The following is a 27,136-nucleotide window of genomic DNA, read 5'->3' on the forward strand; positions in this document are numbered from 1 at the left end:
AACCATTGTTAATATTTAAATGCAGCTTTTATGAAACAAAAAAAGACAAAATCAGAGGCTGTTTTGGAGGCTTTTATTTACAGTCAATTTTTACTTCAGAGGAATGAAGCGAGAAGAATGAGTGGCTCCAATACCCGGACGACCGTGTTTAACAGGCTTGTATGTGATGGAGAACTCTCCAAGGTAATGACCAATCATCTCAGGCTGAAAAACACAAAACACACCATTAGCTGCAGCCTGCTGGATCTTGTGAATTCATTATATTTATAAAGAAAAATTAAGCACTGCAGACGCATTCATTCACAATGCATTCAATACAATGTCAGTCCTATTTAATGGCTTTGTGGGACTCAGGGTGAGTCCTTGAAATGAATTTTTTGTTAGTACATATTTATCAACTTTTAACGGTACATGATTCATCCCCACCTTGATTTCAACCTGGTTGAAGGTCTTGCCGTTGTACACGCCGACCATGGATCCAACCATCTCCGGCAGGATGACCATGTCTCTCAGGTGAGTCTTCACCACCTCTGGTTTCTCCATGGGAGGCGCCTCCTTCTTGGCCTTACGGAGGCGTTTCAGGAGAGACTGCTGCTTCCTCCTGAGGCCACGGTTCAGCCTCCTCCTCTGTCTGGCACAGTAGAGCTGCATCAGCTGCTCACTAATGAACAAATCAAGCTTAATATTTCTATACACAACACAATTAGATCATTGATAATGACACTTGAATTTAAAACATCAGCAAAAAACCAAGTATAGAAGTTAGACTGGAAACAGCACAGAATCGCATGTTTACTTTAAATTCAAGAAATCTGAATGTTCAAGCTTATTGATCAAGACATTTCATCCTATACACCAATGAGATTTGAGCTGCGGTAGAGGGAAATATTTTGACTTCTGTCAGTTCGGTTTAGAAAACTATCATGACTTTATCTCCCGGTTTCAAACACAAGGCAAAACCTAGAGACTGAAATGCATGCTTGAGCTTTTTTTTAACTGAAAGTATCGACAGTAATAAGAACGTTTACACCATGTCCTAACTGCACGCGATAAAAGGTATCTTTTCCATGTTAATCAGAGTTTTTGTCCTAACCAGCCACGACGGCGACGATTCTATTTTAGAAACGGTTTCTATTTTTCTGCGATGTCACGGCTGGAACAACAAACACAAAGTGTGGCAATGATAATCTCAGGTACTGTTTATGTGCTTTATTTAATGTTAAAAGTGTGACTTTGAATATCATTTAGTGCTCCAGCTTTGTGAATTTGATTATGTAGCCTACTTATCCATTTTCTTGCGAGTGCAGTCAAAATTACTCTCTGGTGCTGTGCACTTGCCGCGAGACTCCGCCCACACACTGTTCTGATTGGCTGTGGGTTTTGATTGATTTTTACGCATCTCGCAGTCGTGTCTAGTGTGGACAGACAAACTGTCGCTGGAATCTTATTGCATCGCGTCTGGTTAGGACACGGTGTTATGGTGCTTTGTCAATTTTGACTTGTTTTCTCCGAATTCTGAGTTTCCATCTTGCAACTGACTTTCTCAGAAATAAGGTTTTACATCTCAGTTTGACTTCCCTTCAGAAACCTGCTACGGAATACAAAAGGCAGTTACAACCTTTTCTCGCACTTTTAAAGAAAAAGTCAGAATTGTATGTTTATTAGGGCTGTCATTTTCTTAAAATTAAACTGTTCATCATGATTTCAAAAGTTGTTTTTAAGTCCAGTTGTCCACATATTCTTGTTCAAGAAATTAGTGGCTGTAGCATTTCTATCATAAAGTGGCCAAATATTAAAGATTAAGGAAACATTTGAATGAAGTCTGGCCAATATTAAACAAGGATTTGATCTGCTGTTAAGTGTAACAACACCAGGCCCTTGGTGCCCTCTGCAGGCATTTGTTACACAATGTACAGAAGTTAATTGTTTACATTATGTATTTTAACAGTGGTTCTATTAAACCATATGATAACTTGCTTTTTGCCTCACTGTTTTTTGACATGTATTTTAAGTCCCTTTAAAGGCTATTGTTTGCTTAGGTCTATTTTTAGAACCACACACACACACAAAAAAAAACCCCGATTACTCATCAAAATAATCGACTGGTTACTTGATTACGTTACCAAAATAATCGCGTGACAGCCCTAGTTTATTTCTCAATTTAGACTTTTCTTATTAGAATTAATCTCAATTCCTAAATGCGAAAACAGATCCGAATTGTAAGATGAAAAGTCAGTTACCATTATTTATTTTACTCTGTGACAGAAACAAGCTTACATGGACAACCGCCAGGACATCCCAACACATTTTTTTGTTCCCTCACAAGAAAGTCAGTTTTGAAACGGCGAGAACAGTTTTTTTTTTGTTGACAATTGCCATTTTAGAGTGACCTACTCCTTGCTTCTCTCCTCACTCATTCATTAACTTGGCACTTTCTCTGGAACCTTTAACACTTAATGTGAGCGACAGAGGCTTGACTCACTAGGACATGTCCAGCAGCTGGTCCAGATCCACACCTCTGTAGGTGAATTTCCTGAAGGTGCGCTTCTTCTTCTGCTCAGCGTCCGCCTGTGGGAATCACAACCACCGTCAGCTTTACACGACAGATAGCTTCTTATCCAACAGATAAACAGTGACTACTGAAATAAAATAAAAAGCTTCCCACTCAATCATATTACGCAGGAACATAAAAACTAACAGTCCCGAGAATCCATCACGCTGGACTGAGAACTGGACCGCAAGACTGAAGCTACTAATCGTACGAATATCTGTTTAAACATTTATCCCAGGCGAAAAATAATGGCCTGAAAACATGCATTAATTCCTAAATATGCCTTATTCATATTATCTACTATGATATGCATCATATTTATAGAAGATTCGTTTGGATTATTGTAGTTTAGTTATTCACAAATACGATGTGAACCTACCATCTTGAGAGACTCCCGGAAAAGGAAGAAGGCCGGAGAGACGCAGTAATATCGCGAGAGTTCAGTGAATATATGACGAGTTTAGTCATTCTCCACCTAGCGGAGAGGAGGAAAAACATCAAATGAGAACGCGGTTTTATTTCGAGCAAATCAATTAGGCTAATGCAATCAATATTTTATCAGTTAAAACAAGAAATCTACGCACTGAGGCATTGCTGATGAAACTGTGCTTAACGTAAGGTCAGGAGGATTTAAAAAAGAACGCATTAAATTAATCAAAACTGACAGCAAAGACATTTATAATCTTATAACAATAGCAACATTTCTATTGCAAATAAATCTGTTCTTTTGAACTTTCTATTCATCAAAGACTGCTGGAAAAATGTATAATGGTTTCCAATAAGAATTAAGCTGCACAACTGTTTTCAACATTGATAATAAGAAGAATAAATGTATTTTGGGCACCAAATCAGCATATTATAATGATTTCTGATCATGTGACACTGAAGACTGGAGTAATGATGCTGAAAATTCAGCTTTGATCACAGGAATAAATTACTTGTAAAAATAGATTATTTTAAATAATTCACACCGTTACTGTTTTAAATGTATTTTAATATAACAGCTTTGGTGAGCATAAGAGACTTTCAAAAACTTGTAAACATTTTTTTTTTTTTTTTTTTTTTTTTCAAATGGTTTGAAGACTTTAGAGCAGAGTAAATTCAATAATGTTTTCTGCTTTTTGGTACCAGTGAAACTTTCAGGAAAATATAATGAGTAGCCTACACACAAACACACACACTCATACATACTCTCTGTGTTTATATATTATTATTATTATTTAAAAAAAGAAAAGAAATGAAAATGAATACTTTTAGTAGGCTATGTGTTAAATTGATAAAAAGTGTTAATATTTATATTGTTACAAAAGATTCCAATTCTGAATAAATGCTGTTCTTTTGAACTTTTTATTCACCATTGAATCCTGAAAAAATTATCATAGGTTCCAAAAAAAAAAAAAAAAAAAAAAAAAAAAAAGCAGCACAACTTTTCCAACATTGATAATAACTGAGTATCAAATCACCATTAGAATGATTTCTGATTGAAGGATCATGTGATACAGAAAACTGTAATGCTGAAAATTCAGCTTTGCATCACAGAAATAAATATGTTTAAGTATATTAAATTATTGTAATAATACTTCTCAATATTACTGCTTTTTCTGTATTTTTGATCAAATAAATGCAGCCTTGATAAGCTTCTTTCAAAAACTTTAAAAATAGTCATGTTTACAAACTTTTGCCCAGTACTGTATATTTACTTTTGGGAAGTTGACTTGGTCTGTGGTATGACATGCTATTCTGTAACTATTTTAAACAGCATTTTGGTTATTTTTATTTTAATAGTGTGTGATATAAATATTTTATGTAATGGGTATTTTCAACATTAAATGTACAGAGAAATGCAGACTAAGGATGCCCAGGTCAAAGATCATATATATTTACCCAAAAAGTGCTTAACACAGTAGAACTAACAGTCATATGATTAGCTTAGATCATTTTTAACTAATCACCAGAACAAATCACAGTGAAGAAGACTTGAGTGATACTGATTTTTACTCATCTGTAAGATTTAAATGTACATGTATCTTTTGTTCAAGAGACTCACTTGGTTGTTGTGGCCAGTGATCTCCCAGCCGTGAATAAAACTTCATTTCTGCAAAGAGCAACTTGGGGTTGTGTCAGGGATACTGTATGCTGAGCAGCTGAGAAACAGATTCTGCGCTCAAAAGACAACAAAAGAAACGATTGAGGCTGTGATAGTAGCTTCTTTACGGGACGCCGTCACCTGACTTCAGGGAAGTATTGTATTGTATTGTATTCAGGTAATTACCTCGAGATACTGTAGTTATTATTTTGAACAACTGGAAGTTGTTTAAATTGTCCGTGGTGAAGAAGTCAGATTAAGTAGGTTGTATTTGTATAAAGACACAGTTATCATGCATTCAATTTTTATGACCTCATATTGCGGCTCAAAAAATATTTGTACTTCTAATAATTAATGTCACACCAATTGGATCTAAAATAGTGATTAAAAAGGTGAAATACACACGGGACTTACGCTTTCTTATATACTGTACATTCATATAAACTTCAAAGGAATCTTGATGTTGAATTTCATGTATCAGTTATATGTGAACTGTAATATATTTACTGTAATATAATATTAGGAAGATGACATATTAATCTGTGTACACTCCTATAACAGAATACTTAATTATTTAATAAGTTCACGTGTCTTTGAAAGAGAACAGATTCATTTCTAAAGCAATTAAACTGTTACCTCAATGAATTTGCACAACAATGTTTCTTTAAATCATTTATTTCAAATAAACTCTCATTTTTGTTATTTTTTTTTCTTTTTTGCATAAGTGCAAAAGTGCACAAACAGCCACCTGAGGGAAGTCTACGTCCTTAAATAAAAAAACAAGAAAAGCGCACATATATTAGTACAAAATTCTTTAAAAAATTGCACAGTTTAGATGTATAATACACATTTGTAATCTATTTCAAACTTAAATAAAACGGTAAAAGAGTAAACAAAATTCACAAAATTGAAAATAAAAACATTTCCCCACTAATATAATTAAAGCTGAATAATTGGGAGACCCTGTCGCCGACGTCTGGTACGTCTGTTCTGTGCTGATGTTTGACCAGACAGTCCAAAACTATTGCTAAATACTTCAGTAGTTCAGTCCGACTACAAAATATAGAAGAGTACTGTGGTCTCCGGTTATCGGAGTCGAGCCCCTGTTCACAATTTACACACAATAAAACCTTTTATTTTACTCTGCAATGTTCAGAAAGACAATCCCAAAAATCCAGCTCAGCTTGTGCTCAAAACGTCCATATCCCTGACGATGAGTATTGCATTGGGTGGGTGGGGAGCAGCTCAGCGCCGGTAGGGGTGGAAGCCCTGGACATTATGGTTCTGCCCTCGAGCGAAGCTGCTGGCTGCCGCTGGAGCTCCTGACGGTGCGGAGGGGGCTGCAGCGTATGAGGCAGTTTGCTGGCTGGGGTCTGCAAAGCTATGACCAAAAGCACTCAGGTCCTGCCCATAACCTGTCTCAACAGACATGAAAACATGGAAAGTGATATTAAACACCAGTAACTACAAAGCACGAGAACATGCGACTAGGCTTTCTGGGCATCTCTCATAACCCCTCATCAGTTTGCATTGGTTCCATTTTTGACTTCTCAAGACAAAGGCCACGTACACACTACAGTCGTCACTTCTCTTAAGCCCAAAGTGCACTTTGTTTTTATATGCACGCTAAGGGACATGTGCAGTGTCTGTGATGTAAATTTCATCATCAGCAAAGTATGCGCATTTTGTACGGGCAAAGGCCCTGTTTCCACCTGGCATTAAGATACCACTTCCAGAGGTAGTCGAAAACGCATTCGCCCGGATTGCTTACACATTTGTGTGGTCGAATGTGTAAACGGGTATGCGTCTCCCTCGTCTACTTGTGATCCAATCGACCAAAACGCATCTTAATACCAGGTGTAAACAGGGCCAAAGATTCTCGAATTTCACACAAGCACCTTGCACTTTTTTTGCGCTAATTAGTTTGTTGAATTTTTTATATATGAAAACACTATTCCCATTTCACACTATTTCAGTCAAAATCTCTCATAGTAACTGCTACTACAATAAAGTAGTAGCCTGGGAAAACCCAGACAAACTTCCGGCAAATTTAGATTTGCTCTGCAAGTAGTCTGGCCAAGAGCCCATTCAAGACGATTTCTAATCCGTCCAAATTGCGGCACCAATCAGAAACGTTGAGGCGGGCTTTACACGATGACGATCGCTCTGATTGGTTTTAGGTCTATCCAATTGCGCCCAGAGGCATTTGAGCGACGTCCATTGGTGAAGCGCACCAACTTTTAAATGCATTATTATATTCAAATTGCAAAAACATGAGGACAGTCTCCATGAAAGACCCACTGGCAGATGAACGTGCTACTACATTTCTCTCCGAAACGGTAGGAAATTAAATTAGATTTAATAGAGGATTTTAACTGTGACAAGATGATTGACAGGACAGTTTACGTGACAGGATGCACGCGACAGATCCGTCCGATAAAGATGACGAAGTAGTATGTCCTAAAGCTTGCCTACTTTATTGCTACACATTCAAAAGTAAATACCTTTTCTTCACAAAAAGAGTACATACTTTTATGACGTAGTGTAACTTAGGCGAATTGGGACGCAGCATATGGCTTTACACGATGACGATCGCTCTGATTGGTTTTAGGTCTATCCAATTGCGCCCAGAGGCATTTGAGTGACGTCCGTTGGTGACGCCCCTTTGAAAATTAGTTATTAATGAAGCGTTGCCAGACCATAATGGTCTGGTTTTAACCAGGCTAATAATGTAGTTTAAAAAGCCTTCTAATTTATGTTGGAGCAAGTTCTTTTTAGATTATGAGGCTGTTTTAGACATTTGACTTTCTACGTAGTACTTTAAAGTAATAAATTCTTAATAGAATTAAAATAACTTGCACATTTTATCATCAGTGTCGTGATAGGAGCATCTCTCACAAATCATATCAAACTTTTAGAGCACACTAGTGAAGGAGCGCACAGTGTACAATGATTTCCGCGTCACTGCAAAGTAGCACAGATAACTGGTCCTAGTTGCATGTTTTGGACAGGAACTTAACGCTTCTCATAAAGGCTCAAAATGCATTATTATTCCAATAATTCCCCCACTCCCATAAACTGTGCCCCAACAACAATAGACACCTGATAACGAGCGCTTGAGCGAAGGGTTAACAGATACCCGCAACAAGATCAAAGACATTTCTTATCGGTCATTACTTCTGCAGAGACAAGGATGGAACTTCTAGTATGCATGGAGTGCCAAATGGAGTATACTTTAAAGGGTTCTGCTGTACGCATACGCTAACGGTTCGGGTTAAAACAGAAGTACACTTTGGGTATATGAGTACTAAATCCCGTTTTGTCCACAAAGACAACTGAATTATCTAAATCTACAACCAAATTCACTCCTGAAAGATTCGAATCAACTGTGTTTTACTAATTATTTCCATGTAGTTTTACTTCTTGCTAATATTACTTTGGTTGAACATGGGCAACACTGAGCAGATTGAACTTGGCATCCATGTTTGTTGTTGCTGTGGTTATCACAATGTCAATTCCTTACACACACAGACTCATAATGAAGTGAATTCACTTTTAAAAGCAGCAACTTTGCAGTGTGTACGTGGACAAACTATCTTCGATTTATTTACAACAGAAACAAATAACTGAACAGAAAACATCTAAAAAATAAAGGTATGGTGGTCATGAAAACACATTTAAAGCATTCTGGAAGAAAAAATAATAACAGAAATACCCAGGCAGTAATGCATTTGGGAAAGAGTTTATTCGAAAGTCTCTAGATGAAAGTGAAACATTAGACTACATGAGCACAAATGAAGAGAAATGGATTCTTTTTAAGAGTCAAAGAATTCGCCGAATCCGAACAGATTTGTTCAGCTGTGACTGTCACACGCTGCATGAGGGGCACAAAATCCACAGAAAACCCAGTAGAGACACCATTAGATCATCCTTTTAGCAGCAAAGCAATGCAGTGACTGAAAAAAGAACATCTGAAGCAAGCCGTCTGTTTTTTTCATATAGTAAACTACAGCTACAAGCCATACGAGTTACAATGTTGCCTAGAGACGCTTCACGGGAGATTCAGATCAAAAGAAAAATTGAGTTTATTTCATTAAACGTGCGTCTTTTGAGGCCCCCTGAATGACATGTAGCTGTACTTTAGTATATCCCATGGAAAACCGAAGAGATGCCTCAAACAGATGTAGAATACGCATACAGCATATGCATATTGTACATGGGATGCATGAGAAACAGAACTGAAGCCTTATGGGTCCACAGGCTGTTGATGCTTGTTCTATTGGGTTTGAGTGATAGTAGGATGCAGTTGCTCACCTACCTGCGCTATATCCCTGCTCTTCCTGTACATAAGTGTGAGAAGGACGCGTTGGTCCGTAGGCAGAAGGGTCCTGAGGATAGTTACCCAAGCCTAGCAGGGAGATGAGGAGACCAGGTTGACAGAGTCTGACTTAACTACTACCTTACAGCTCCTACCCAGGAGAACGCTGCCCTCTCCTGCTCTCAGGGCTCATGAACAGAACATGTGGATGGATCGGCCCTGTGCTGTTTCTAAATGAGCATGTGTATCAGGCTGCTTGGCCATCGAGCTGCTGATGAATGGAAGCGAAGCAGAGGCGTGACAAAGCGGCTGATGAGACCGTCTCATAACACCAGCCATACATACATACAACCCACACAGACAGCCTGACCTTCACGCTAATAGCACTCTAATGTACGTCAAGCCCAGTGATGCAAAGAAAATTGCTATGCTAAGATCAACCATCGAAATGGACTAATTTGGGTTTAAAGACTTCCTTCTCGATCGTTCAGGCATAACGCTCTTTCAAATCATTACCTGACATTTTCAGTACTGATTATGGAATACAGCCGTATCTTTACCTCTCAGATTGATATTAATATGAGCATCCCATAATAACTAAACTTGTATATTTTGTGAAGCAAATATTTGCACACAATACTAGACAGTTAAGTATGTAAAGTATGCAGTTGTTAAAGTGACCTGGGTGGTTGCATAAGTATATGATAGCTAAGGTGTTCTAGTTGGTAAAGTGACCTGTGTGGTTGCTAGGATTTTGCTATGTGGTTTGTAAGGTTATCTGGCTGGTTGCTAGGATGTTATGTGGTTTTAAAAACAAGAGTGTTTGTAAGTAGGGATGCACATACATGTATGTATTGGCCAATAATTGGTATCAGCCGATAAAAGCAATTATTTTTACTATCAGCTAACGACCGATTGTTTAAAAACAGCCGATGATCAGGGCTGATGATATATCGACAATAAAAAGGGGGTGAAAAAACGTGTCAGACTGTGTGTGAATAAAATGTCTTGTGTTGAATTTAGGTCTGTCAGAGTTAACGCGACATTAGCGCATTAACAGTTAAAAAATAGCAACGTTAAAGCAGGCTCTATTTGACCCTATGAATCACCCGTAGTTCAAGCCAGGGTTGCCAGGTTCGCATTTTTCCCATATTATTTGTAGCGTGCCTTCCATCCAATAATTGCAAAGAGCTTTGTTACTTTTGATAAGAAACAAAGTCCCAGTTTTTAAATTCTGTCCATTTTATCAGAGAATTCAAACAATAAATTATGTTTTGATGCTCTTAAATGTAAAGTGACAAATCACTGTAGTGCTTCAGTTCTAACGCAGAGCGCGAGACTTTTCTTCTACTTCAATACAGTTATAGCACGAAAAACATGTATGACCATCAAAAGATATGTTGAAAGATACAGTACAACTTAATGAATTTATCATGTCTCAAGTAATCACTCAATCAGTGTTTCAAACGCCATCCATTTAAAAACCTCTTTTTTTTAGGCTAGTTAACTTCCCTCCCTGTTCACGTTTCCCTCATTCATGTGTTGAGCACCACCTCGAGAAGTCATGAAGTAGCGACGCTGAGAGCAGGGAAATCTATTTAGAGCACCTTATTTTATTAATTAAAATATCGATATTTGGCGCCACTATATCGATTATCGTATCACACAGAGAAGAACAACGACATATTGCTCCTACTATCCATTGTTATTTTACATTGAAAATAAAATTTTGCATTGAAGAAAAGTAGATTTTTGTTTGTAAATGCAGTCAATTATAGTTCTTTGAAAGAATCGCTATCGGCAGGTCACACATACAAAAAAATAGAAAATCGGCCAAGAAAATTGCAATCGGTGCATCTCTAATCTCTAGTTGTTAGCAAGTTGCTTGCAGTTGCTAGAGTGTTCTTGGTGGTTGCAAAGTTTGCAGCTGCTAAGTTGTTTAGGGTCTTTGCTAGGACATTGCTATGGGGGTTGGTAAGACCTTTGAGTGGTAACCGTTCTGCTGTGCGGTTGCAAACATGAGAGAGCTTGTAAGCATTGCAATGCAGTTGCTAGGGTGTTCTTGGAGGTTGCTAAGGTATGCAGTGTTCTGAGTGGTTGCTATGATGTGGTTGCAAAGATGACAGTGGCTGTTAGCGAGTTGCAATGCAGTTGCTAGGGTGTTCTTAGTGGTTGCTAAGGTGTTCTGAGTGGTTGCTAGGGTGTTTTAAATGGTTGCTAGGACATTGCTATGTGGTTGCTAAGTTTTTCTGAGTGGTTGCTAGTAGGGCTGCCCCTTATAGTCGACCAAACGTTAGTAGTCGAAAAGAAGCTTAAGCGATCAAATTTTAATTGGTCGGTTGGTCGCAGAAATGAAACTCCACAGGAAGTGGAGAAGTACCACAGTCTGTAACGGACAGCACGGCTAGTCGCATTACGTACCGTTTCACTAGCTGGCGAACGATCCCGGCTTCAGCGTCATCACTACGACACGGCATTATTATGGCTTTTGTTCACACAGCGCGCGTTCCGGGACTGAACACGGCAATGTTACTAGGTCCCCAACCCGGCATCGATGCCGGCATCAATCCCGGGTCGTGTTTGCGTTCACACAGAAGGCGTTCTGGCAATTTCCCGGCAATTTGCCGGGATCATCGCGCTGTGTGAAAGGGGCTTATGTCGGGCTAGAGTGGAAGTTAAATTAGTGCAGTCCTTACTGCATGACATTTCTCTCTAAAGACACATTCCAGTAATGCGTCAAGTCAGATGTCACTCTTCCGTCAGAACTCGAGTCGCGTACGACCGTTACAGATGCCAGTGATTATAGTTTATAAAGTTATAAATATGGATATTTTTCTTATAAAACCGCATCGCTTCCCTTCAGAAGGCCTTTATTAAACCCCTGGAGCCGTACTTTTATGATGGATGGATGCACTTTTTTGGGGCTTCAAAATCTCAGGTATCATTCACTCCCATTATAAAGCTTGGAAGAGCCAGGATATTTTTTTTAATATAACTCGATTGTGTTTGGCTGAAAGAAGAAAGTCATATACACCTAGGATGGCTTGAAGGCAAGTAAATATTTTCATTTTTGGGTGAACTAACCCTTTAAATGAATAACTACTAGTCGACTAGAAATATCTTTAGTGTGGGGCAGCACTAGTTGTTATTGAGTTTTCTAGGGAGGGTTTTTTGTGCCTAGATATGGATCTATACAACCCAAAAAGAAGGTTCTGCCATCAGTTACTAACCCTCATGTCGCTCCAAATGTGTGGAACATAAAAGAAGATATTTTTATACAATAGAAGTCCATGTCACCAGAACTGTTCTTCAGAATATCTTCTTTTGGGTTCTTTGGAACGAAATGAGGGTGAGTAAATGATGAAAAAATCTTAATTTTTTGGTGAACAATTCCTTTAAGTGCAAGTTTTATGTATAGATGAGTCTAATAGCTTGGAAAAGTAATAGCACACCTGTCCTCAACATGCTGCATGATTGAAGGCATCATTCAGGTTTGTAGCACAAATGGTACAGGATGAATTATGTGCCAAAATGTAATACTTAAGGTTAGAGGTTTGTTGTTGTAGTAGTAATAGATGCCTTAGCAAGCACCACTAAATGTACCGTGTCCCACGTCTCACTGACCTCCAGATGCTTTTAGCTCTGGCCGTTTCTAAAGAATAGGGGTCCATGACTATTTCTGTAGAGTCAGTTCTATTTTCTATAGTCTAATGGATGCTCTAGATGTTGTATGTACTGTGTCGGCACCTGCACCAAGAGACATTCTGTGCGTATCTTATACTTGGTCAATATGTCTAAAGTTAAATCTACCTAAAAAATCTCACATGAACTGCAACTTTACTTCATCCTATCGCCACCCCCACCATCCAACGCTACAATCTCTACAGATGAAACCCCTCGTCTGCGTTATATGAAGCGTCATCTGGTCAAAAGCAGCATTGCAGTACAGGATGATCTAATTCACACACACCACTGGATAAACCTCCACAGACCAGAAATCTAAATCTAAAGGTCTTGATTGAGGGTAAATAGACTGAGGGTCTGTGTGGAAGCGTGTGTATGTGATGTCATCATGCCCGTTCAGACGTGTGAACAGAACCCCAGCTACAGCACATCTGCAGTGGTTTGTTGCTGCGTTTCAGTGCGCTCTTACCATACTGGCTGTAGGAGAAGTCTGGCTGTGCTGGGGCGGCTTTGCTCAGGTCCTGAGAGGGAGTCGTAGCCGGGGCAAAACCTAAAGGCCCTGCGCCCGGCGTGGAGGGAGGGGGGGGCATTCCCTGTGCTACAAACTGGTCACCTTGAGGTGTTCCAAACGTATATCCTATGATGATAAAGACATAAGAAAAGTAATGCAGGAATCATTACAATCTTGCTTCAGTTCTTTTAATCTCCCATTCATATTGCATATTTATATTTTATACAAGAAATTTTAATTTGGGGCTAAAATTACTGTGGTATTTAATGATCGACCAGAGCCATCGGGTCTCATCAATGTCCAACAATCCTAAAGGCCTGTTCACACCAATAACTATAAAGATAACTATATTAGCGACACCAGCAGACGACATCATTGTATATTCTAAGCACATGCTGCAGTTTTGTCTTCTGCTGTGTTAAATGCTCGAGCTCTTTAAAGCAGAATGGATTCTGATTGGCTGTCAATGTTTTTATCGTTTATCAGCTGGAAAAAAATCGTTCTGAAAGTAGTTCCAACAAACTATATTGTTTTTCGGTGCCATTATCATTTTAGTTGTGGTGTGGACTCTGCTACTCTTATTTTTAGAACGATTTTTAGAACTGTATCTTTACCATTATCTTTATAGTTATCATGCTTGGCGTGAACGAGTCTTTAAACTAGGGATGCACCATTACCACTTTTTCCAGAACGAGTCCGATACCAACCGCCAGACTGAAATACCATTTTATTGCATTTTATTTTATTTTAATACATAGGCTATATATATATATATATATATATATATATATATATATATATATATATATATATATATATAATTTCACCAAATCATCTTATCTTTGTAAAATGGCACAGCTTTTTAAATATCTGAATGTACACTCTTAACATCAGTCAATCAAGCATTATATTATGATATTATGAGAATCGAGCACTATTTAAGGACTTTAGTAATTAGAACTAAATCTTGGTAACCATGTATGAATGCATATTTGTCATTTTAACTGAACTTAGGACTGGTGGTGCTTAAGATATTGTTGGTCATTCAGTGTTTCTTAAAAAAAAAAAAATAGATTATAATAATTAATTATTATTTAAAAGATAATAATACTACTACTAATAACAATATCTAACGCACTAAGGACTGATGAGCTGCTGGGTTCATGAATATTAATCACGTTGTCTTTGTTCGCTCGAACTAATTCGCTGAAATCAAAACAGGGACGGTAATAGATGAGCACCAGCCAATGAGATAACCGGCATATATCATGCATGTTCTTAAAAGCTGAATAATTTCAAATGAACTCCTTTGTTTTGACAGGAAAATACAACAAAGAATATCGTTTACATGTAGTGCGTCGATTCTGTGAGGCATGTAAGACTCTCAAGCTCTCTCTCTCTCTCTCTCTCTTTGCATGTGTAAGAGAAACACTAAAAGCTCTCAGCAAAGCGACTACAAGCGCTGAGTCAGAGTATTCAGAGAGTGAAAATATATCTATGCTAAACTTATACTTAGCCATAACACACACACACACACACACACACACACACACTGGCGAGTAAAATCTAAGAATTTATTAGCCAATGGCTAATGATAGACATTATTTAGTCGTCCTGAGTGAAGATTTAATCTAGTGATAGATCACAATTATCTATTCCAATTTTGATTCTCCAGCAAAAACTACTAGCCTAATTAATGCAAATTTAAAACATTATTAAAGACAAGTAAGCAGTCAGTAATAAAATAAGAACAAATAATCAAATTACAAATAGCACAAATAAATACAATAGAACAAATGAAATAAACAGCTGTTTTTGTGTTTTCCAGGTAGGTCTAACTGTAGTTTTCAGGTACATAATTTGAATACAGTAATCAAATGTGAAATAATACTGCATATTCATCATTGTATAAATTAAATATAGATTAATCTTTATAAAGTTACAAATGTTATTCAGTCAAAAGCAGTGATTACTTTATCTTTTGCAGTTTGATTAACAGTAAAAAGCACAGCAGGTTTATTAGGCTACTGTCCCTTTAAGGCCGAATTCACGGATCCAATATATCGTACATGCGTTTTCTTTGTTTATGTTCATTACGATATAACTGACTATGTTTACCAGGATACTCGCCAAGGCAGACGTATATGTAAAATTATGTAAAATTTACATAATTTTGTGTGAATTGGTCCGTTCAAGCGCAAGACGTGAAAGAGAATTCCATTTAATTTGCGCACTGTCTAGATTCGGTTTTCTGGGCGCACGCTTCGGATGTTTGCGTTTATGAAACTTATTGACCTGCAAACGTCCTGTAATAATGTAGGGAACCACTCATTATACATAAATCACGTAACAGTTCATGTTTTATATACATATACAATTTATTTTTAATCCAAATGACACGTGTGCTGAGTGAACGATCAGCAATCAAGAGCATTCAACAGAAGTGCTCGCTCTCTCGTCAGTTAACTTTAGTAATACATGCCTCGTTTTACCTTCTTTGCCATTGACATATCTGACCGAACTACAAACTTTCCACTGATGTTTGTGACCGAGTACAAGTAAATGAGCGCGGTAGATACTGGTATCGGTGCATCCCTACTTAATACTGTAAAAATGTAGATCTTTCACCTACCAAACTGAGGTTGTGCACTAAAGCCCTGTTGGGGGTATCCCTGAGGTGCCCCAAATCCCCCAGTAGGTGCTGCTGCAACTAGAAATGCATTAAATGGAGAAGGAGGTTGTGCGGGTGCCCCACGGCCAGCAGATAAAGGAGGTCCATACCCACCTGAAACAAAGACACATTTCACTCAAAATGTCTAAATATACTCAACTTAAGTCCTATTTACATCAAGTCCAATTGAACGACATGCAAGTATAAAATACTTATTCTATTATATAACTATTTTCCACAACATCTAGCAAATTATAATTTGCTTTAAAAAGTTTAGAGCATCATAATTATAAATCTATTAAATACACACACACATACATACATATTAATATATATAATGTATGTGAATATACATACTGTATATGTATATAAGGTAACACTTTAAAATAAGGTTTCATTAGTCAACTACATTAGTTAACATGAACTAATAATGAACTGCACTTCTACAGCATTTATTAATCTTTGTTAATGTTAATTTAAAAATGTACTAATACATTATTAAAATCAAAAGTTGTATTTGTTAACATTAGTAAATGCACTGTGAAGTAACACAAACAAACAATGAATGATTGTATTTTTATTAATGAACATTAACAAAAACAAATACAGTAACAAATGCATTGCTCATTGTTAGTTCATGTTAGTTAATACACTAACTAATGTTAACAAATGAGACCTTATTGTAAAGTGTTACCATATACCATGAATAGACTACTGTTCAAAAGTTTGGGGTCAGTAAGATTTTTTTTGAAAAATTAATATGTTAATATTGAAAACATTTGTAATGATACAAAATATATAAATTCTTGTCAAAATCTTGTTCTTTTAAACTTTTCTATTCATAAAAACATCCTGGAAAAAAATGTATCACGGTTTTCATAAAAATATATATTAAGCAGCACAACTTTTAAAAATTGATAATAATAACAATAAATGTTTCTTGAACTCCAAATCCGCATATTCTGAAGACTGGAGTAATGATGCTAAAAATTAAGCTTTGACATCACAGGAATAAATTGCATTTTAAAATATATTAAAATAGAAATTAAGAGACTACTTTCAAAAATATTTATTATATTTATTTATATGTCTTACTGAGCCCAAACAAGTCTGAATAATATAATATAATATAATTAATATAATATAATTGGAGTTGATGTGAATATGCCTATTAGTGATACATATAAAGTCAAAAATCACTGAATTCTCAATAATTAACTAATATAACCAAATCAAACTGTACTAATAAAACAGAACATACCAATAGGTTGTCCTGTAGTCACCCAAACACCTGGAACAAAAAACACATTTTAACTTACATCCACCAAACCATGAAACTACTTTTAAATTCAAATCTGAATCTGAACCATACAGAAAAATGTGAGTGAAACCAGAATGTGTTCAATTAAAGTGTTGCATGTCTGGATTCAAGCCAGGCAGAGCAGGCTTATTTTGGGCGAGATCTACATGAAAACATTCCCTCCTGCACAGTAGACAAACCCAGTGTGGTTTAGCCAGATGGCGCAAACAGCGCAAGCTGACCTAAAGCAAAGCATGACTGACACCAGTAGGCTCTTAGTATCATTTTTCAGGTTGGGACGTGTTACGATCCTGCTGCGTTCTGGCCCATCGTGTCACTCACCCTGAGGCCCGTAGCTCTGCTGCCAGCTCGGAGCCGGTTGTGCTGCCCAGCCATTGGCTGCGCTTAAGATGGCTCGGGGCCCCCACTGATTGGCTCCCAGCTGACCGGGGGCGGGAACTTTGCTGTCTCGTGGCTCTGCCTTCTTCACTTCAACCTGCACAAAGGACAAGAGGTCGTAACTAGCAAGAGGAGAATTAACATACTGCCTACTTCCCCCATTCACCTATCAGAAACTTTAGCCCTCACCTCAGAAAAGATACGCTTACTTAGGCCAAATACATGACCGTAGTCCAGATGGAATATACTTGGTCTCTTCTATTTGATAACTTTTTAACCAATGTTTCTGAGGTACTTGGGTATGAAAGGGACATTTAGGTCTTTAAATGTCCACTAAAACTCTATGGGTCATATCAGGCAGATGACTTCTGCTTAAATGTGACAATAAATATTTATTTTTCATGACCACAGACGTACCTCAGAAACACCGTCCCTGTACATTTCTTATATCTCAGCTCTTTTAAGTAGTTATAAACTGCTGATAGAAAATGAAGACTTACCTCCCCCTGGCTAATGCTTAAGAATCTCAGTTTAGATACGACAATAGAAATTTAAGGGTCAGTGATGTTTAAATGTATGATAATCTAATTGTACCAAATACTTAACATGCAAATATTAAAAATGGAGAGACAAAAGTCTAACCAGAGAGGAATCTTCATACTGTGTCAAATATGAAATTAAAATGAATAGATTTTTACATTTTCTGAAGAAAATTAGAGGGTATTTACCCTTGCTTATGATGCTACTGTAGGTTGACGTGAGTGGTTAGGCGGTTGGTAATATTTTCTTTGTGGTTTTTAACGCATGTCTATGTTGTTTCTTAATGGCCCAAGTCAAAAGAGCCCACCCTATAAGACCCTACAATATTCTTGTTTCTAGATATGTCTTGTGACTCTCCTTTAACTCTTTCCCGTCACTGACTGAATTTTCCGGTTAGCCGTGTTTTCACTGTTATACGGTAGTGGGGCTGATTGATTGGATGGTGTCAGCATACGTCACCAAAGAGAAGTCTGTTCTCTTCGAAAAAAATAAATAAATAATACAAACTGAAAAATGCATGGATAAATTGTCCATAGTAAGATCAATAAGATGCATTTGGAAAATAGATAAGGGCCAATTTTCATTTCATTCCGACTTTTTTTTATAATCCATATTTTATAGTCTGGCAGTTAAGTAGAATAGAGTAGAGTTAAGTAGAATAGACGATTTCAGACTTGCTTTTCAGATGCTTGCCTTAGCAATTACCACTAATTATATAATTAGCCAATTAAGCCCATGACATTCTATTACCTGCCACCCGATTAGAAAATGGACAAACACACAGAGGGAAGTTTCATTCCAGTTAAAGTGGAAATCCACAAATAGACTTGAGACTCTAAAGGGGGTGAGTTATTGGGGTCACCTTGCATCAAGAGCGAGAGACGATATTTTTCCGTTGGAAAGCAGCATAAATGTAACGACTCTCTTTTCGTCTCTCTCCTCCTCTCTCACTGTCGACCTAATTAGGTATCAGTTTGAGCGAGTGGTCTGCAATCCTCGAATCGGCAACATCCCCCCCCCCCCCCCCCCCCCATTCCCGCGGGCATCACCGCTCAGAGTGATGGGAGGTCTCGCGCAAGTCTTCACGTCCAACAGTAGAGCTGGGATTTGGTACACAGTTTGATATGCTCCAGTTTCTAATTTTATAACATATAGCCCCACCCCCCTTAAACCCCCAATGAAATAATGTCATGTGAAGAACAATAGCCCAGGTACCGTAGCACCTGATTCCTTCATGAACACAGACCCAAGTCAAGGAGAGCGTAAGCAGGCGAGAACCAACTCAATGTAGGACAGAAACTACGGAGCTATTCTGGAGTCTTGAACAAACTTGCTGGAAGTGGTTTTTCACTTTAAATCAGCACAGTGCAGTCATGACAGAGCATGGAAATGCCTCGGGAGACCAAACGCAGAAAGTCCAAGACAGACCCACGTGATTCTCTCTGAATACATGAGACTATTAGTCAAAATATGTGAAAAATGCTAGTGTTATATTTTCAGAACGCAGATCAACTTCCTTAAAGCGACCAAGCTGGGAGTGATATTTTACTAAGTCGAGCTGGTGAGGTGAGATAACACGTCATGCGACTTGTTCGGTCTTGCGCTATCCCTCGAAACAGACTAATACACCTAGGTATCAGACAAAAATCTTACACTACAGAGACATTTTCTACCCGCCCAAAGCCCTTTTGGAGTAGATTAACAGACACAGTATGGAGATTCAAACATTGAGGTCACTTAATTGAGATTTCTCTTTGCCTTCTGAGATAATATAGAACTCAAATAGTAAGTGACCTGACAGTATTAACCTGAATAAAAGAAAAAGTAAAAGTAAAAGAAAAAAAAGGAAACTAACCAGTTCTTTAGGTGAGTGCTGATATAACACAATGCTATAAAGTTCCCTTAGCATTTATATATATTGGTCCTTTATAATTTAATTATAATAGCAAAGTATACTAATAAATGAATTTAATTTATTTTAATACTTTAATATGGTACATTTAGGGTACAAACCCTAAGTTTGTCACTTTTATACAGCATTACAGCACCTAAAGGAGAGGTCCAAATGAACCAAACCTTGGGCGACTAACATGGACAGAGATTTATTCAAGTACAAATGTATAAAATGTAACACTTTTGCAAACTTTCCCCAGTTTGGGAGATAAATAACCTGTCGTGTTAGAAAAAACAACTCCCTTTGGCGTTAAATGTCAATTCTATAACTTTTAATATGTGCATGTTTGGTCGCCCAAGCTTTAGTTTCTGTTGTAGGGGAAAATAAAACTACAACTACACACTTTTTTGCCCATGATGTCGTGAAAATGCATGTTGACAGCCTGGTCCACTGATTGTTCGGCCTCGAAAGTAATAAATCCAAAACCTAGCCAACGACCAAAAGTCAACAGAGCAGCAGGGTGTTGGGACAGAACAGCTAGAAGAACATAAGAGGGATGGGGTGGGGGGTACCTAAGGTTCGGATGACATCACGGCCCGAGTCACCAGGAAAGATCACAGGTGGAGGCCAAAAGGACAGAAGTGTTATGTATTATTCTGTTCCCTTCAATACTTTAACCCTGGACATATTTAATGATTAACAGCAGTAGAAGGCATTCGATAACTGAAGCCAGGTCTTATGCAACCTCAACGATACTGACGACAGATCTTTGTCAAGTGTTGGGCTTGATTTTTATACATATACATATACATATATATATATATATATATAATATATCTCTGCCTTTTAAGTTTCATCCGAACCTCACTTTCATCACCACCCCAATCTTACACAACAAATGCGAGCAGCAACCACAATTATCAATGCATAACAAGAATGATCATTACAACTACAGGTTTTTTACTGGTTTTCTCGAAGCTTCCCAAAATGCCACAGTACTTTGGGCAAACCAAGAGAACATAGATTGTAACATTGCAACAAAAGCACCACAAGGATATAAGGATATTTGCGAAACATTTAATCCAGCCCCGTTTCTCGTGTGGTGTAAGCCCAGTTAATACTCAATTTCAGAGATCTACTCAGAGGCTCGGGGACAGTAAAAAAGAAGCAACTGCGTGCACCCACGCGTGCAGAGGTCGCGCAGGCAAAACAATCAAAGTGGGCCGCCGAATCGGAGCACGATTCCAAGGTCACTTACGCACTAAGACAGAGCACAATCCTCCAGCAGCAGCTGAGTTTAGCTGCGCCAGATCCACCAGTGTGAACTAGTTTCTGTCAGATCAGATAACTGTGGCAGAACTGGGCTGCCAGAATCTCCACTTTGGGATCTAACCTGATTCTGATTGCACGTCCTTTGAGACTGAAGAGATCTGAGAATTCGTACACTATTTGGAGCAGAACCATCCGTCTAAATGAGGACTAAATATACCCAACCTGCCCTTCATCATCAGGCCTGGTTTCATTAAAGAAGAAAGTTGCCAGTGATAGAGGCTTTTACAAGTTCAATGCGCTGTTGCCTGTTACAGACTATCAAAATTGCCTGTTTTTAAAAGTTAAAACTATTTTTAATTTGACACAGCGTCTTAAAAATGTAACACTCATAGCAAAAGATGCTGAAAAACCGCATCTGAACTGAATTTATTCGTAAAGGTGGTGAATTTGCACAAGTAATACTTCGATAATCGGTGCTTTACGTGGGATAAATTTAGAGACAAAACTTCACGAAGAGTGTTTTGTGCATTGCTGAAAGTACTGCACGCTAATGCACAGCACTCTAAAACCCTCTCTGTGAAGATGCATCTCAGAATGTATTTCCCATTCGCACTGATGCCCAAAAACTAGTAATTGATGGTTGCTGGATGATAAGTCGACCATCTTGGCCTATCGCTGTTGCAGTGAAGAACATTGTGGAGTGCATCCATAAAGCTACTGAGAACACAAACCTGTCTTTCTGCCTTTAACAGCCAGACAGTGTGTAATTATGCTATTAAGAAGAGCGAAACGCAAACAGAGAACATCTGCCACACTGTACACACACTGAGTCTCTCAATAGGAAGTGTTTTATGCAGTATCAGTGAAAAGAAAACGATTGTGTGAACTGTCTGAGGATAAGCCACTGCCTTTAGCTGGGCGCAAACTGAAGCATTAACAGTGTTTACACCAGAGAAACAGGCATGAGTGTGTTTCACACCAGGCCTTAATCTGTGTGGTGCCACTATCTGTACTGTATCCTACAAGAAAGAACAGACATATCTCAGGAAAAACGTTAATGCATTCAAACACTTGACAAGGAAAACAGGGACATAAAAAGAAAGATAGAAAGGGCTTACTTAAATGTACTACATTGCAATAAACACTCATTTCGTAGATCAATCAAATGTAAATGTTCATAAAAAAAACTTACTTAAATGTCTAAAGGTTAATAGAAATTAATTTCAGTGATTGGAAATTCAGTAGGTCAACTACAAATGTTCACATGACAAACTATTCCATCCATACCCAACGAGAGTGAAAGGTGAAAAGCATTTTAAGTTTAAACAGTAAAAGCAGAGCAAACTATTTTCTGGAAGACATGGAAGGACATGGTTTAAGTGAATGTACTTTTAAAATGAAAAAGCTTGTTCTTTTTATTTATTAAGTCATACTGATGGCTTGGTTTCACTAGTTCTTTAGCGGGTCATGGCCACAGTCCGTTTTCAATTATAATAAAACAGTGAGAATCATATCTGAAAGATGACAGTCAGCCATTATGCATTACAATTTAAAATTTTAAAGTGGTAGTTTGCGCAAAACTTAAAACGATCTACTCACTGTCCTGTTATTTACTTTCCCATGGAACACAAAATGGATTTTTTTTTTAAATATCTTTGCAGAGCTGAGTCTGAATACATTTTTGGATGAACTATTCCTTTAAGACAAGCAGATGTGCAAGAAGCTGAACTGACTGCACATGTTTGATGCAAATGTTTGCGTGTCATGTGGATGCTGCTGATTTGCCTTGCCACCATGCAAGAGTTGAGACACACCAAACCAAGCATCGCACAGATGAGAGGGATGGATGGCCTGCGTGATGTTCTCTTCTCTTTGGGTAGGAATAGTTTGTCTTGCGCATGAGGTGAGAGAGAGACTGAATGGGAGCGAATATGAATGTGTGGTTTACCTCGAGGCCTCTGTTTCTCTGCGTCATAGATCATTACCACCTCTGTGACCTTCAAAAGGGAGAACAGAACCAGTGAAGGACGAAACAGCGATAAAAAAACATATTACATACAGTAAAACTTTAATAAATCTTTTTAAAAATAAAATTTAAAATATTAATAATTCATATTAATTTAATAGCATTTAATTTATTTTTCACAACAAATAGGTGTGTACAAATTTAAACCTTGATATACCAAGAAATGTCATGATTTTGCACTATTTTTACGTCACTAATCAAATAAGCAAGTTCATGACCACTGTATATGCTCACTTGTGCATCGTATGACAGTATTGCAGCATTTTTATGAAAATCAATTTATCTAGTTATTAATAATGCCCTATGAGAGTCACAGTCTGATTAAAGAAAAATGGTACATTTCTGCATCTGTGTCCATCTCACCACTCCAAATCTGTTGAAATAATCCCTGAGTTCAGCTTCACCGCAATTATGAGGAATTCCACCCACAAATATCTTCTTAGATTTATTGCTGTCGCTTTTGCCTCCTTTCTAAAACACACACACACAAAAAAGAGAATATTTTAACTTTTTTTTAGAGTCAGGCAAGGACTGGACTGAATCTCAACAATGAATAAAAATTAAGTAAATAAACTCTAGTTTTCAGACTCTAATGAACAAACTTGGGATTTAAAAAACACATTTAATGTGGCTTTACATTACAGTCCTTACCCAGCCGTCTTTTGCTCGAGTCTTCTCGGGCTGCATACCTCTAGGCGTACAAGGCTTTGGGTCGATCTGTGAGAATAAACAGATAACACTTAGTTATTCAGTAAAAAAATAAAAAATAATAATAATTCAAACCAGCATGCCACTAGAGCAGAGGTTTTTGACTTTGGGGTCACAAGATGCAGATGTCTTTAAATGAGCATTTATATGTGATGCAGTTATCATCATGATTGGGCAAAATAGAATTATCAGTCATTCTCCTCACATTTCTTCCATCCAGGTTATGAGGTTTAGTGTCCAGGACAGTCCGTACGCAGTTGGGGTCTTTAAACTTCACAAAGCCGAAGCCCCTGGACTGATTTGTGCTTTTGTCTTTCATGATGACGCAATCCACAACCTCTCCATACTGAGAAAAGTAGTTTCGCAAAGTCTCTAAAAAAACACAGAAAGGAATGAGCGAAAAGGTGCATTTTAATACATTTAGATCAGTAGTTCTGAACTGGTGGCAGAACTGCAGGTTTGTATAGTTAGGATAGCAAAAAAAGACTTTCCTATCCTTATGTCCAATGATCAAACTTTGGTTCATCTGTTAAACGGCAGAGGTGAGCCAAACCAGATGGATTCCATATATTGAATTTGATTTCTTGAATATATTTCTACACACACATCTGTGATGTGTATGCGAGTAATGAATTCTTGAAAACGCTTCAGCACATAATCTTCATAAATCTTATTCAGCTTTCAGTCCAGTGCTAGGAGATGGCCCAAAGTAGGGCTGGTGTGATTGATCATAATTGATTTTCGATTTCAGCTTCCAACGAATATGAAAACAAGATAATTGAGGTGAAACAATTATTGTGCCGCTGCCATATCAGTGCGCTTTCGTTCCCACTAAGCCAAACATCCAAATCAGCCGAATAAGAGAGTTGTAAAATGCAGTCTACTGCTGTTAAACTGCGGGACGTGCTTGGTATTAAACGGTTTCATTAAAAGTGCATGAAAGAAACTGAACACGCATAAGCATAGTATACTGTGGGCTTCGGATGTGCGCCTAATAGGCTACACTCGAAAATGTCAAAAGTATCCTCGTAAACACAGTCTATTATGTCTTAAGTGAATCGGTCTTAAAGTGACAGCAGGCCAATATTACTGCTTTAGTCTGTGTCGTTGATGTTAATCAAACAACAAGACAAAGATAAAATCACTCACTGCTCTTGAATGAATAACTTTTGTAGCTTCAATAAGGATTAGTCTATATTTAATGTACACAGCAGTGCTATTTTAAATTTGATTATTCAATTTCTGTGGTAGGCTATTACTTGTGTGAACACCACTGTTTGTACATCTTCCTGAAAAACTTAAAGCATGGTTTATTTTATTTGTATTTTCCATTTTGTTTGTAACTAGTCTGCAATAATAAGAACAAAGAAACTGTTCACTTGTCTTCTGTTACTTTGCTACATTAGTTAACTTAGTATTAATTTTTGCTGAAGTAGCCTATTGTGTAATTTTACTGATATCGAAAACAACTCATATCATGAAATAAGACTTTGATCATATGGCCCAGCAATAATAATGTTAAATAATCGTGATTTCAATATTGAACAAAATAAATGTGATTATGATTTTTGTCATAATCGAGCAGCCCTAGCCCAAAGGTCAAAATTCAGGACGTCACAATTCTGTTTCATATACGGAAAGCAAGAAAAGCAATAGACATAAAGTAATCATGTGACAGGAGTGACAAGTACAGCAGACAAGGCATTGAAATATATGATGAAATTATTATATACTCCATGTACATTATTAGATCATTTTCCATTGATTTCCTCATTGCATTTTACGCATGCTACTTGATACGGGCTTTATCGGATTTCTGGAGCTTGCGTCTAACCCAGGCTGTCTCACTTGCACCCACATACTAAAAAAGGCAAGCTGGTGTGACAACCTGGTTTCTACGCCCCGAACATGCCGAGCACATGTATATGCAGAATTTTATAGCGTGCATAATATACCCAGCAGTCCAAAACAAGACTGTGCTTTTAATGAAACACACACTGTGTGATCGAGCCTTGCAGCTGCCACTTGCATTATTTAAGAGCCCCTACATAGCAACTAATGTTACTGTATAAAACTATATGGTGGTTGGTACGACAGTTCCACTCACCCTGGGTGGTGCTCCAATCCAATCCACCCACAAACAGCTTCCTGCAACACAAAGATGAGGGAACATCACAATGCATTTGTGATCATTCAGAAAGGAACATGAGTCAAGGTGAAGGAGGGAAAACACGTTTGCCCTTGGCACTGAAAGCCTGATCTGACTGATCTGTGCGGTTTAACAGGTCATTATCAAAATGCATTCAAATTATCCTGATTATCCTGCTCCGAAACCATCTCAGAGTCAGACATGAGCTGGTTAACAAATCCACCTGGCTAATGTAAACTGCTGCAGGCTGGGTCACTGGAGAACACTGTGCATCAAGATTTCCAAGTCTTACAGCATCAAATCCTTCAATATGATTATTAAAAAGCTTACATTATGCCAGTCTTCAATATGATTTTATATAAAAAGGGAGTTTTACAAACCTCCAGTTTGTGATTATAAACTTACAGGATAACAAAACAACATACGAGCCTCCAGTTTGATTATAAACTTATGAAAGAGAGTGGTATAAACCTCCAGTTTGTATTTTTAAAACTTAAACTACAAAAAGAGGGCTATAACACTGCAGTTCGTTTATAAGAAACTTACAGCATAAAAAGAGAGTGATGCAAGCGTCCAGTTTGACAGCTTCAGCTTTGACAGCTGATCATTTTCTGTCAATCTTTCTCTTTGCTTCGATAACCAAGCATTTTATCAGCTAAATTGACCGAGAACGAGTTGTTGTCGCCGTGCTCCTCAAATGTAAGGAGTTTACTGGTGCACCAGTGTGAGTGTGGAGCCCGGCGGGCTGGTTCCCTGCTATCTGCTGTCCTCCGGCGGCCCGCTGCGCATCTCTCTCCGCTGGAAACGGACGGGTACGTTACATCCAAACACTGTCATATAACACACCGAGTCTTACCCGATTTCATCTCCAGCTAAGTTGTTGTTGTTCATCTCTGTGGCGAGGGTTGTGGACGGGAGTGCTGACATGGGTCCGCTCGCTCGGTCTCCTGCCGGTCTCCGCCGCCCGGGAAGGTCACACTCCGCTTTCGGTTCAAACCGAATCTGCGCAACACTGACGTCACGCGAG

General features: G+C 38.0%; 2 protein-coding genes across 5 annotated transcripts; both read right to left on the reverse strand.

Annotated features, from left to right (window-relative positions):
- Positions 1 to 58: 58 nt before the first annotated feature.
- On the reverse strand, positions 59 to 3,009 carry rps15 (ribosomal protein S15). Its single transcript, XM_084100699.1, has 4 exons — positions 2,931 to 3,009; positions 2,483 to 2,568; positions 427 to 661; positions 59 to 204 (listed from the first exon to the last, which is right to left on the reverse strand). Exons 1-4 carry the CDS (start codon positions 2,931 to 2,933, stop codon positions 91 to 93), a joined length of 438 nt encoding a protein of 145 aa, XP_083956825.1. The 5' UTR covers positions 2,934 to 3,009; the 3' UTR covers positions 59 to 90.
- A 2,287-nt stretch (positions 3,010 to 5,296) lies between these two features.
- dazap1 (DAZ associated protein 1) lies at positions 5,297 to 27,136 on the reverse strand. 4 transcript variants are annotated; one of them, XM_084100696.1, is made up of 13 exons: positions 26,966 to 27,136; positions 26,068 to 26,108; positions 24,166 to 24,332; positions 23,904 to 23,969; positions 23,616 to 23,723; positions 23,175 to 23,223; positions 20,358 to 20,440; positions 17,464 to 17,617; positions 17,083 to 17,112; positions 15,783 to 15,935; positions 13,109 to 13,276; positions 8,956 to 9,045; positions 5,297 to 6,056 (listed from the first exon to the last, which is right to left on the reverse strand). In XM_084100696.1, exons 1-13 carry the CDS (start codon positions 27,034 to 27,036, stop codon positions 6,019 to 6,021), a joined length of 1,218 nt encoding a protein of 405 aa, XP_083956822.1. In that variant the 5' UTR covers positions 27,037 to 27,136; the 3' UTR covers positions 5,297 to 6,018. The 4 variants fall into 4 exon arrangements, with proteins under 4 accessions (XP_083956822.1, XP_083956820.1, XP_083956823.1 ...); XM_084100694.1 differs by having other exon boundaries at positions 5,297 to 6,052; positions 26,966 to 27,135; XM_084100697.1 differs by lacking the exon at positions 8,956 to 9,045 and having other exon boundaries at positions 26,966 to 27,134.

The sequence above is a fragment of the Abramis brama genome, assembly GCF_963993115.1.
Source record: "Abramis brama genome assembly, chromosome: 23".
Lineage (NCBI taxonomy): Eukaryota > Metazoa > Chordata > Actinopteri > Cypriniformes > Leuciscidae > Abramis > Abramis brama.